This window comes from Pogona vitticeps, chromosome 11 (assembly GCF_051106095.1).
Source record: "Pogona vitticeps strain Pit_001003342236 chromosome 11, PviZW2.1, whole genome shotgun sequence".
Taxonomy (NCBI): Eukaryota; Metazoa; Chordata; class Lepidosauria; order Squamata; family Agamidae; genus Pogona; species Pogona vitticeps.
Genome location: NC_135793.1, coordinates 19,734,404 through 19,747,980, shown reverse-complemented (window position 1 = coordinate 19,747,980; position 13,577 = coordinate 19,734,404). Strand labels below are relative to the sequence as shown.

Genomic DNA, 13,577 nt, shown 5'->3' with positions numbered 1-13,577 from the left:
CAAAACAGTTAAAAGTTAAATGAAATTCCCAGGGGCTTAGACAAATAAGCTACACAAACTCTGAATATTTGCCACTTTTCAGCATTATTAAGAAAAGAAAACATATAAGCTTTGTGAAATCTGAGAGGGATCCAGTTTAAAGCACAATGTAAATCCCCTAATCAGGCATTATTGATAGAAAAAAATGAACATAGATGACAGAACTATGAACATATCTGAAGAAGACAAATATTTGTTCATGTGACATTTTGTTCATTCCATGCAAGCAGAACACAGAAGAATCTGAGTACTTGCTTGCACATGAACAAGACCTATTTTTGGATGGTAACAGAATCGAAATGGGAAGCAGGTACATGAACTCTGCACAAGACCATGTCTGCATGACAGCAAGGAAGCACTAAATGTCTGTTTGTCTGCATGTCTATGGTCCTTGCAGCTTCCAAATACTTCTCACTCCAAATCGAAAACCATCAAAGATGAATGCAGGAACCACTTTGTCTGCTAGGAGTGGGAACACATGGCCCTCCAGATGTTGTTAGATGGCAACTCCCTTCAGCCCAAGTCAGCAGAGCCAAGGATGATGGGAGAGCCTGACTTCCACATGGCCATGGATTCCCCATTTCTGTTCCCCATTCTGATTTTTAATCAATGTTCAACTCATGTTGTCTCTTTCAGCTGCCACGCCAAAGCACTCCCATGGCTTTTCACCTGACTTTTCTTGTACTTTCAGCAGTTAAACCCCATTTTGCTTCCTGTTTTAGTATCAGTATTCTCTCGGGAATATACACTTTTCAATTTGCCTTTGTACATTGTGGAAAAGCACTCAAAAAGTGGTTTAGGAAACCTGTAAGTAGCTAAAATAGTGCAAGCAGAATGATATCCAGGCAATGGCTAAAGAAAGATCAAAAACTTGCACCAAGCATTTGTATTGAACAAAATATCTGATATAATTTCATTTATTTCTAGCATCACAATGATGTGTCCATGGAAAGAACTGGGAAGTTACTAGGTTAGTCATTGTTTATTGGGTCAAGTTGATTACTGGCTCTAGAAAACATGAGGAAGGAACTCATCATTTCTGTCTATCCCAAAACGTATTTTTTATAACAGGTAATTCCTTCCTTGATTTTTAAAGTTAAAGATTAACCTACTGTAGGATGACAACATAACATAAAATAAAATTTCTTTTATAGATCTGAAACAAAAACATTCATCACTGAGAACGTATGGCACTTCATAGTCTTGTTTAAGGAATAACCTCCTGCCTCAACCTCACAACCACGAAGAAAGACACCACTCCTTTCTCGCAAGTATACTTTAAGATCACTTGTCTGAAGCAGTGTGCTGCTGCTTCTGACTGTTATTATAACACAGCAGAGATGTAAAATTGCTGGTAAGAACGGTGACCAGAGTTCTTGACTCAATTTAAAGACCTAACATTTTGAGGATTAGGGCTTTGCCTAACAATTGAAGCAAGACTTAAAGCTCAAGTATGAAGCTCATCTGTTCTTGTAGCCAACAACTATGTGTCATAAGAAACAAAGGTCAGCCACCGAAAATAATATTCTTGTGTCAAAATTTCGCCCTTTAGTTTAATATAATACGATATATTTTAATTCTTGATTATCATGTTACATCTCTTACAATTATCTACAAGCAGCGTTCAACGATATAGAAAAAAAAGATGACATCAGGACAAAGAACAATTTTGACTACATTATTTGGTGGGGGGTTTCTTTCCAAAAACTGCACCTGTTTGTCATCCGCTTTGTTTTATTCACAACATAAAATTCTTCCCTGAACAACGCAGGTAACCAAGTAGTGTGAACTACCCTCACGCCCACAGGCCTGAGTAATTCTCAGGCCTGCAATATTTCACAACACTGCTTTAAAAGCCAGGCTTTAAAACACAGAATAAAGGATCCAGGTATATAATAAATATACCAACATATATTTGTGGACATTCCATCTTAAACCATTTTTATCTAAGTAGAGAACTAATGAATATTTCAACAACAATCAGAATAACAGCAGTGCGGTGCAAATTCAACTTCAGTGCTGCAGGTATGTGAAAAAAGAAGCATCCCTAAATAATCCAACTTTTTGAATTTTTCACCTCTCAGACTAGAATTTGATTTATATCTTCAAAAACAATCTTGCTTCAGCTGAACAGCAGGATAAAAATGCTCCAAGTTAAATAAATAAATAGAGCGAGAAGCTTGCTAACAAGGGGAGAAAGCATATAGAATAAAGGAGGATGATTTGACTCTTTTAGTACAAGATTTTAATGAGGGTCTGAATAACCTACTTGCACGTTAAAATTCGTACAACATCGTTTGGTTTGTACACTTCAATACACACAGCACAGTTATCTGCATCAGGACCAGTTTCCTAAATAAAAAAATGCTTAGTGTTAGAAACCTTGATTACAATAGGCATGTTGGCATGCAACAAGAAAGAAGTCTGGAATTCAACTGATAGCCACAGAGCAGCACCTGCTTTCCAATAGCCCCGTGTTGTTCTGCAGATATACTGCTAGTAAAGATGAAAGTACAAGTACTGTATTATTTCAGGAGGCAAGGTGCCCCCCCCTCCCTCTCCTACATTTTGTGACAAGTGAATACCAATTTTTAAAATACAGGCTTTTAGCAACTATTTGGCTTGTGTTCTTATTATTTTATATATACTTCAGTATGTTTTTAACTTCTGTAACTGTTTTAATACTATTATGTACTTAATTGTTTTTAATACAATAATTTATCACGTTTTTAGCTAGTTTGTTTTTTTAAACATTTATGAGCTGCCTTGAAGTTTTTTTTTAAAACATTTGTGAGCTGCCTTGAGTCTCCCCATTGACAGAAATATGGCATAAGAATATTAAAATTTAAATGTTTGGTTCTGAAGTTGAAAAGTAATATGTGATTATTTTTACAGACATTTCTCATTCCACTAAACAAAATTATTAGAACCACTCAATGTTCTTTTTCAAAAGGCAGAGCCATTTTGCTGCAAGTGATGAGTTTACTACCGCAGGTAACAAGTATACTGAAAGAAACATGTATTCTGTAACATCTTGCTATATCGTGAAAAAGAGACTTAGGCATATTTTTATTGTCTAGATCACCAATAAGGAAAGCCTTTGGAATTAAGAAAATATTTGGAAGTAAGACTTAGGAGAATTCTCTAGGTATTTTTTTTATACTCTATTCCTTCAAACATAGAACTGCATATTAAAAACAGATCAAAATATATGAAAGCATGCACACATAAAAAGGCTCCCATAAACAAACAAACTGTAACACAAAACAGCCACAAAGTGACCCTGATGTATCCAGGAAGAGTTATTGTGACCCCGATGGGCCCACGACTGAAAGACCTCATCTCTTCCTTTCAACCATCCAACAACCTGGGCCAACAACCCAAGGTGTTGGCCCGGGTGGTTGTTTAAACTTTCTAAATCAGCCTTTTAGAAAAAGCACTGCAGTTAGAACTGAAACAGAAGATGTCTATCTCTGGACTAGATCACATGAAAAAGCTCTTTAATCTCTCTAGATTGAGAGCAAAAACCAAAGTCCATCTGAAATGCATGCGGGACTTCCTCTTCGCCAATGATGTAGCCGTTGTTGCCCATTCTGTTGAAGAGCTCCAACAACTTATGAATCATTTTAGTAAGGCCTGCCAAAACTTTGGATTAACAATCAGCCTGAAGAAAACACAAGTCATGGGCCAGGATGTGGACTCACCTCCCTCTATTACCATTTCTACACAAGAATTGCAGGTTGTTCATGACTTTGTGTACCTTGGCTCAACAATCTCTGACACTCTCTCCCTAGATGTCGAGCTGGATAAACGCATAGGTGAAGTAGCTACCATGCCAGTTCCAAGAACACCCAAGTTGTGTATGTGCTCCTTCAAGAAAAATGACTAACCCTTTCCCAGACTACAATACCTTGTCTCCTTGTTTCAAGGTGCGAAGCTGAAGCCGCCCAATAGCCTTTTTGGCATCTGCTTTCAGACGTCTCTGAAACAGACACGGTTACTGAATTACTTTTCCATAAAGAGAACAAATGCAATAAAATTTACCAACAACAAATGGAGTGTTTATTTAACAGGGAAAATTTAGATAGAGAACTGTTCTTTCATTAGATCTTATTTGTTTTTGGACTGTACCTCCCATTCTCAATAATACTGTAAGACAAGAAATACAGGCACAAACACATTACTGAAGTGTTTCTTAACATTTACATTGAATACTATAGGGTTTATTTAGTATTGCTTGTTTGTCATGAGGAATAAAGGACTTTGTAGCAAAAGTTCCTAAATATCTGAACCAGATGTTTCCAGAAAAGACTTCTGATTAAGGTTAAAACAACACTCTTCCTGTAAGTAATCTATATGTACTTGTTTCAGACTCTCCGATATTTCCTTACAATCGCCTTATGCTGGTTACAGATAGAATTGAAGTTAATATTTCTTTAAGAAGACATATCCTTTGTCTCAGCCACTGTTTTGCAAGTACATTCTTATAAATTTCTGCTCTCCTGCAAAGCTTGTGCCTCAATTTATCCACTGCCCCAAACTGGTCTGAAGGAATTTTTAATAGGAAAGGAAGTGGGGATGCATGTATTTGATTCACTCTGGAAAGCTGGAGGCTCTTAACTTTTATTTGGTACTTTAAAGACAGTAACAATCAAGCATTCTAGTGATCAGGTAGAATGTGTTTCTACATTTAAAACTAAGTGACTGGAAAACTGCCAGCATGACTGGAAAATAATTACAGGCCAAATGTCAGTGTCTGAATGCTGAATGCACAGCATTCTCCTGTTCAGCCAAAGGTAACTAGCAGAGCAGCTCAAGTCATCTGACAAACAGCCTCTGTCCTTGAACTACTGAAACAATAACTGGCAACCATTAGTCTAAGGAAGCTCTTCTCTACTTGAAACGCACATTACATCAGTTCAATACTGTACTATGAACAGCCTTACTAACCACTAGCTTATCAAACACAGCAGAAATCAGTTTTAGCTTTGTTGTGCAGTGATCAAAGGATAATCAATAACACAATAAAATCTCCTAAAAAGTAAAGGAAGTTACCAATAGAATAGATTATTTGTACTAATGTACACTAAGTACTGTCTGAGACAGTATCATGTTTGAAAAACTTACTTGGCTTTAAGGGAAGCATTTAGCCAATTGAATGCATCAATTCACATCCTTTGTTTTGTTCACTATAGGGCAAATGCATTTATGTAACCACTCCTTTAGTTTACCACTATGATGGAAAGTTTAGAAATCCTGAAGTCTTTTACAACATTTCTGATTCTTGGAGAGACAGAGTTTTCAGAAAGGCCAGAGGTATACAAGTAAAGTAAATGGACCAGAAACAAATACAGAAGGACTCAATCCTGCAGAAACATGAAGCATGATAGAAACTGCAAAACCTATTTGACCAGGAATGGTGTAGTACACTATCAGAATGATTAGCTATGGTTTTTTTCACTTATCTGGGAAAGCTTCTCTCTACCCTGCTCTGCTAACTGCCTCTCTGTGTAAAAAAGACTAAAAAACTTGCTCACAATAGCATCCTATCTCGGGATAAGCCCCATCAGCACTTGATTTGTGTATAAAATATGACAGCCTGTATTTGGCTGTTGCTGTTTTGAAATAGTCAAGCATATATACAAGAAAACAATAAAAAATAACTAGATGTATTACATAATCTCTCTTGCTGCTTTCTGGCAGGGTTACTTTTGGTTATGATCTTAAATCCTCAATATTTTCAGTGTTTCGTTCAGTTAACTGATACAGTTAAGCTTGGCTCCAGTAGATACACAAAAGGTCATTCCATTGAGCAGTCTCTAGTGCAATGCTTCTCAACCTAGGGTTGTGACCCCCAAGGAGGTTGCAAAGCTTTTTCTGGGGGGTTGCATGTCACCTTATATGTGTTGTGTCCCTTGTTAAAACATTTATTTCTTGACCTTTTGGAGCAGGATATTAAAGTTGGTGTATATGTATATATACAAGAAACAGGCACTTTGGTTCCCCAAAAGAAAGAACCCTTTACTTTCTGAGAAGGGATGACTTGATCTAATTAAAAATGCCTTTTTATGCAGATGTGACAAAAGAGGTTCCAGATGACTTGCTATAAGGGGATTGCAGCTTGAAATAAGTTGGGAACCACTGTTCTAGTAGAATGTGGAAGAATGAAATATCTCTATCATTTACTTTAGGTTCATTTGTCATAGACATATAATGGGACTTAAAGATTCATATCTTCTCAAGAGGCTATAAACACCTATGAGCCACCATGAATATCCTTTGGACAAATATAGCTCATTTAGCATAACAAAATTAATTTCAGCTTGGACAGGAAAAAGCATGGAAAGGTGTAATTATGCACTGGTAGAACCTGAACTTGCTGAATGCCTCAAAGAGCCAAGCCTACTGAGGATGGGACAAAGACAGGATACTTAGATTATGTTCCAGTTTGGCAAGTGGAGGGCCTAGAATAGCCGTTCCAATTCCCATGGTGAGTTAGTTGCACCAGCACTAAATGCCATGGTGTTAACAGTTGCCACTTGTATTCCTCATCAAGTCTCAGTTGTGTAAGTTGGTACACAACAAGGGATACAAGTGCCAACTAATTACCGGTAGCAGTTATCTGCCACTGCAAGACATAGTACTGCACTTACACAGGCATAACTAATGAACAAGATTCTGGCCAGTAAATGTCTGAAAATCCTCTGGGTATCTAAATATGTAAGAGATAACTTAATCTCATTAAATATTGGCCTGAGCTTAAAGAAAAGGATAAGCTTGTTAAAGCATGTCTGTTTTGAGCTACAACAAAACTGATCCATTAAAAAATTGATCATGTGATAAACATCACTCAGCCTAATCAGGAAGTTAGCACAAGTATGCAAGGTCCCTTGTGGTTTAATTAACATCATAGGTTGCTCTGTCTTACGAGAATGACATGCTTGAGAGGGGAACTTAATTACTATTACGGAAAATGCAAAGCTGCCCAGACAAGATAAGAAATTCTTTAAAAAAACAAACAAACCAACCCAACAACAACAAGTGAAGGAGAGCAAAATGAATGGGAAGATTTCTTCTCAGCATCTTATCATGGTATGTTTGGTTAGCAGAAGAAACAGATTTGTCTAGATTTGTTTAGAGTGGTATAGACTACATGGGCTCAGAAATCTTGATATGCAGATATTATTTGCTCATCGGTTAGGCAAAAGAGGTCAGATTGATTAATAGTAGGTGATAAAATGATATAGAGTGGTTTTAAGCTGTATTTCATTTTGGACTCTTTCAACTTTGGACTCCATAGCCTCTGAGACAATAATATATGAAAAAAAAAAACATGGAAATCAGTAATATATATATTTTTCATATATTATTGTCTCAGAGGCTATGGAGTCCAAAGTTGAAAGAGTCCAAAATGAAATACAGCTTAAAACCACTCTATATCATTTTATCACCTACTATTAATCAATCTGACCTCTTTTGCCTAACCGATGAGCAAATAATATCTGCATATCAAGATTTCTGAGCCCACTTGTGTATTACAGCCCCTTGTAATCAGAACAGAAGATGTGAAGTAATCTAACTGCAAGAATCAGATTCACATTGAAGCTTCAAAATTATCAACTTCGCCCTAAGTCCATTTGCAATTGTTGCATGTCACAACCTAGAGGAAAATTGGCTAACTACAAACCTAAAACAGATGTTTCTGATTGTTATATCCCACATATGTAGGGCTCAGAATCAGACCTATCTCACCCATTAACTCATTAGGCATACGGGAACCCAAAAGATATATAGCATATTGGAACCACACAGATCCCTTTGTATGGATGATACGTAAATAGCTCCTGAGAGATAGCCTAATTAGCAGTTATGTAACTGAATTTTCAGAATCCAAAACATATGTTTAAACATCATATAGCTGAGTTAAATAGCTGATATTTTGTAAGAGTCAAGGTTTTGGAATTTCTGTATAATGGGATGACTTCTTTAAGAGCTAACCTACTAAGATAACTAAATTTCACAATCACTTTTTCTACTGGCATGATGTATATTGCTAGCAGAAGTGAACTGTGATTAAAGCAGTATTCTTCTGTTCAGCCATCTCTATACCCTTGAAAGTAGCCAAGATGAATGCAACCTAAGATGCATGCAGTTGTGACAAATATTGTTTGGCCCTGAACGTTAGGGCATGAGGAAATAGCTCAAGATTAATATGCTTGACATATGTATTCCACAAAAAATTTCTTTTCTTTTTCTGGATTGTTGCAGGTTTAGGGAAATGAAATGTGACTAACTAGCTGTCACAGTTCTAGCTGAATTATCAGGATCTGAGGTAACTGCTGTATTTCTCTTGTGAACTTGGCACTGTAAGCAAGCAAGAAAAAACAACACCCATATTGATCGTATTTTCAATAGGCTGCAGGTGTTCAGTATGCTGCAAGCCAACAAGAGCTTCACTTGTCATCTACTAGTCTTCTTCTGAACTGAGAGACACACCAAACTATAGTCTCCATTCAAGAGGTAGCCACTACATTTTGCCACTGCTGTCAGCAACTGCTTTTTGGGGAAAGTGGAACAAATTGACAACTGTTAAATGTAGCACTGAGGATTATAATTTCATCCCACCTTTCTTCCAAGGAGCTCAGGGTAGTATTTATAGCCATTTCCATTTATCCTCACAAGCACCTTGTGGGAAGGAAAAGCCCAAGGTCACTAAGCAAGCAACTTGGCTCATCAGGAATTAAAACCAGATTTTCCAGTTTAAATTAATGTTAATGTGGGGAAAAACCAGTGTGTGTTGCAATTAATGCTAATGTTACTATTTCCCCATACACTCCTCTTCCTGTCCTCATATCAAGCAAATTCGGGAAGGCCTGCGACAGCAAAATGAGCTATGGCATGCTGGGATAAGGTCAATATTGATTGTTTGTTTTGCCCTTTATTTATAAAGTAAATGTACTCTCTGAATTTGCATATCAAGAAACCAGAAAAAGAACCAAAAGGCTGGAAGAGCACTTCAGGTTTCCCAATAGACATTACAGAGTGTATATAAGAAGGGAAAGAAACTTACCTGTCTCCTATTCTGAGCCCTTGCAAGCCTAAGCCTTCGTGCAGAATAAAATATGAAGTATCCCACAGTGGCTGCAGTTACGATGAAGAAGGACACAGAAACGAAGAAGATGGAGTAGTTATTCATCCATGATCCATGTTTTTTCCCCACTTCGATAACCATAGTCACTTGGTAGCCATTTTCAATCCTATGAAGGATTTCTTTCCCTTTCAAATAGCTAATCATAATGGCAACAGTGCTTCCTGTACCTGTGTAAGAGAAAGACCAAAGCATTAGGTTTTCATCCATTGTTGCAAGTATGTGCTATCAAGTCAGAACTAACTCAAAACAACCCTAATTGGGTTTTGAAGATGAGTGGGCTATTTAAGGAATAGTTTTATCAGCTCCACAACACCAGTGAGTTTCCATGGCACAGACAGGGAATTGAAACCAGGTCTCTTGAGTCCTAGTCCTTTACTCTATCCAACACACCAGCCATTCTCAATGTAGGCCATATTGCCCTCCCGGGGTGGGGTGGGGGCTCACACGTATGAAGGGAGCCATGGACTGAAAAATTTGAGAAGTTTCAGAAAAATATCTGTTTGCATTGTATCCTTATTTGACAGAGTGGTTGGGGCTAGAACCTCGGAAGAGCTCCTAAAATGGTCATGGCCAAAAAAAGGTTGAGAATGGCCACACTACACTGCACTGAGCAGCCAGTCTCATCTACCCACATCCAATATCGGCAAGCATTTTTAGCCAGCAAAAGAGCTGCCCACAGAAATAACAACTGAGTGTTGCTACCTCCCGTGTTCCACGATTGATTTGTGTTGCTGCAATCCATAAGGCAATACTGTACTAGAGGCAAAGAAATGGATAGCCCTCCAGTGAACGTACATGTATGGCAAATATTTCTTTGCCTTGTTCCAGGGTAGGATAACCTTCCCTCATGAAAGAGACAAGAACAAACATTTATTTAACTATACAGTTATCTACCTGGAGAATTTAATTCCAACCAGCAAAATGAAAGCAATGACCAACCAATAATCTTTGGTGAGAACCTTGGAGAGCTACTGGCAGTCAGAGCAGGCAATACTGGACCAAACAGATTCCTAGTCTCACTCAATATAAAGCAGCTTCATGTATCATATGTGTAAAGCAACCTTAAGCAGAAGTGTGCTCATTCAATTATTACCATCTCCAATATTTAAGGTAAAGGTAAAGGTTCCCCTTGACAATTTGTCCAGTTGTGTCTGACTCGAGGGGGCGGTGCTCATCTCCATTTCCAACCCATAGAGCTAGCGTTTGTTCAAAGACAATCTTCCATGGTCATGTGGCCAGCGCAACTAGACACGGAACGCAGTTACCTTCCCACCATGGTGGCACCTATTTATCTACTCGCATTTTGCATGCTTTTGAACCACTAGGTTGGCGGGAGCTGGGACAAGTGACGGGGGCTCACTCTGATGCATGGATTCGATCTTACGACTGCAGGTCTTTTGACCTTGCAGCACAGAGGCTTCTGTGGTTTAACCTGCAGCTCCATCACGTCCCTCTGATATTTACTGTGTGTAAAACCAGGTGGATGCTGGTGCTGAATTCCTTTGCAATTTTAGTATGAGTCCCTTTGCTGTCCAGCACACCTACGGAATCTCATTCAGATAGTCAAACAGCTTTTTGAAAAGTCAACCCAATTACTTTTAGAAATACATTGTAGATCAATTGAGAAGAAATGTTAAGAAGAATGTATGATTTCAGTTCATATATGTCTGTCCAAAACTAAACATACTTCCTAAAATGGAGAATAAAAAAGGAAATTAGTTGTATGAGCCATGCCAAAAAAAAAAAAAATCCAAAATCAAGGATGGACAGTACTGAATCATTATAATGTCATAAAAAGGAAAGCTTTTGAGTCCTTTGTGAGGGTGCTACAGAGCTAGGGAAAGGAGGTGGACAGAGATGTCCCAAAATTATACTTGTAAGATGTTGCAGGTGCAGGAACTGTTGTTAAAGGTCTAAGTTGAAGAGCTATAAATGTGAAGAATCAACTTTGGAGATTTTAATTTTCAGAAACTCAGGAGATCTAGAATTAATTTGTCTTTATTCCTCCCTGAAGAAAAGGTTTGTTAGGCACTCAATAAATTCTTTGTCACCATTTATCAAGCACACAGCTCCTGATTTGGAATGGGAAAGGCAGCACCTAGAAGGATGGCAATTTTGATATCAGAAAAGACGGGAAATAAACCTGCAAGTTCAACATCTCTCCAGGATGGTTTTTGGACTTTTTTGACCCCTTACACCAATTCTGCAGTGGCCAGCCCAATGAAGAGTCCTACAGGACCTGAAAGCTTACCCTTTTATAATATATTAGTGACCCAAAAAAATCTAGATTCGCCTATGACCTTCCACTACTAGTCAAAGTCATTTTTCTTCAGACTTTTAGCCCAGAAACTGACTTACAGAAAATATTTACAGTAAATATACTATAAATGATTTAACTGTTTATTTTTATGGATGTTTTGCCCCTTCCTTTTTTAAATAAATATTTTTATTGCTGTTTTATTGGATTTTCTTGTGAATATGTATTATTGTTGGCCACTCTGAGCACCACTTGGTGGCAAGATGAGATACAAATGTACTGAAATTTTAAAAAACAAGAATTGTAGCTACTTATGCTTGAAATGGTGAAACTGTAGTAAACATATGCCACCAAATATAGTTCTCCTACACTACTATAGTCTTTTAGTAAAGCAAAGTCGAAAGAGAAATGGTGCCAGACAGACATATATGAAGTCCATATAAAAACAGAACATCTCCAAATTGAAATGTGACATGACCTGTAATTACTGTATATCCAACAGCATCAGCTTTTGTATTTAACCTACATTTAGAAAAAAAAAGAAGATGGGGGAAAAAGGCCAAGCAGTTTCACAACCTCTAATTTGATTATGGAGGAAATCTGGAAAATTAAGATTTTGCTACATTGCCACTACCAATTTTTAGGGAAAGAGATGGCCTTTTCACTGGAAGCTCTCCCTCTCATAAATTACATATTCAATTCTATACACTAGCCCATGCCATAGGTGAGTGGGATATAACAATGGTACCTTATGGCACAGTTATAAGACTGTTTGTTATTTACCCTTTATGTTAAATCTCAGTTTCACATGAGGCAGGGCAGTTTCAAACCCACAGATCTGCAAATGTGAGATTAAGTTGGCAAACAATCATTGTTTCCAAAGGTGTTCCTTGAAGGTATGGAGTATGTCTGGTCAACAGTTTTGCTAGGTACCATGATCAGCAGGACTCTGAGCAGGGAGAGTTGCAGTAGTATAATGGATGAGATACCGGGGAGTTTTTACTATGACAGCTTTACTTTCCCCAAAAATGACTCTGACAAGTGTTCAGACTTCATATGAATGAAGGTTCAGGCAGCAGCCAGAGCAATAACTCAGATAAATTTCATGGTGCATATAGACCACTTTCTCTAATTGTTGATTTCTTTTCGGATTCAGTTTGGAGGACTTGGTGACAAGTTGCCTATCTTTTCCAGCTGTCCGCCAGTCATTGAGACTTTTGTCTGATGCTGACTGCCTACATTTTCTGAGGTCCAGACAGTGTCTCTCAGAAACAAGGAGTCTTCTGTAGCATGCCCTGATATTTCTATGCTTAGCAGAAGAGGCTTGCATTGCATCTTTCAGGTGAAGGCATTTTTATTTTCACTGACATTGCCACTGTTATTGTTAGTGTACTGGCATGCAAGTTATGACTGGCATACAAATTTGACTACTCTTTTCTTCCAACCTTAATTAATTATTACCAGTTTTAGTTGTGGTCATAATATATATTTATTGCTTGGGAACTCTGGCATTGGAGAATATGAATGAATTTAATAAATAAGAGTCAGAAAGTACTTGGCAGTCCTACTTCATGCTCAACAGAGAAAAAGTAAATGTGTCCTTTGTATCTGCTGGCCAAATGGACTTTATAGGGAAAGAACACAGGTTGGTGGATGGGTAGGCATTTGTGCACATGCGCATGCGTGCACACACTGTCTCTTCCTGCCAGCTTGTTACACCAATGCTATGTTTCAACACAAAATTCAGGCTGGTATCATTTTTAAAGAAGACACTGCCAGTGTGTCGCCAGTAAATTTTTAAGCAGTATGTTTACACTATCCAGGAAGTATTTCCTGACAATTATCAGAGTTAAACTTTTTGGTTGCCAACTCTGTGTGCAATGTCCACGCTGTATCTCCATATTTCAGTGAGATGCAGATTTCCCACGTTAGCCTTTTTTGACTGCTGAATAAACGTAATTTTAAATTTGCACCTACAAACAATTTGATGCCTCTCACATACATATGAGCAGAATAATCCAAACAGAAAGAGAGCTTATTTCTGATCTATTAGGTTCTCTTAGAGGACAATTGCACAACTAATATTAACAGTGCAATAAAGTTACATCTAGATTAAATGTTCCATGAAGA

The 13,577-nt window shown here is 37.8% G+C and overlaps 1 protein-coding gene across 2 annotated transcripts in view; it reads right to left on the bottom strand.

Annotated features, from left to right (window-relative positions):
* The window catches only part of RNF128 (ring finger protein 128), a 53,188-nt gene that overhangs the window by 2,881 nt on the left and 36,730 nt on the right, over positions 1-13,577 (bottom strand). For both annotated transcript variants that reach the window (XM_078380594.1, XM_020813941.3), the window contains exons 2-4: positions 9,110-9,357; positions 3,950-4,021; positions 2,309-2,391 (exon numbers count right to left, since the gene is read on the bottom strand). In XM_078380594.1, the coding sequence (XP_078236720.1) occupies positions 2,309-2,391; positions 3,950-4,021; positions 9,110-9,357 (403 nt within the window). The remainder of the gene's footprint in view (positions 1-2,308; positions 2,392-3,949; positions 4,022-9,109; positions 9,358-13,577) is intronic.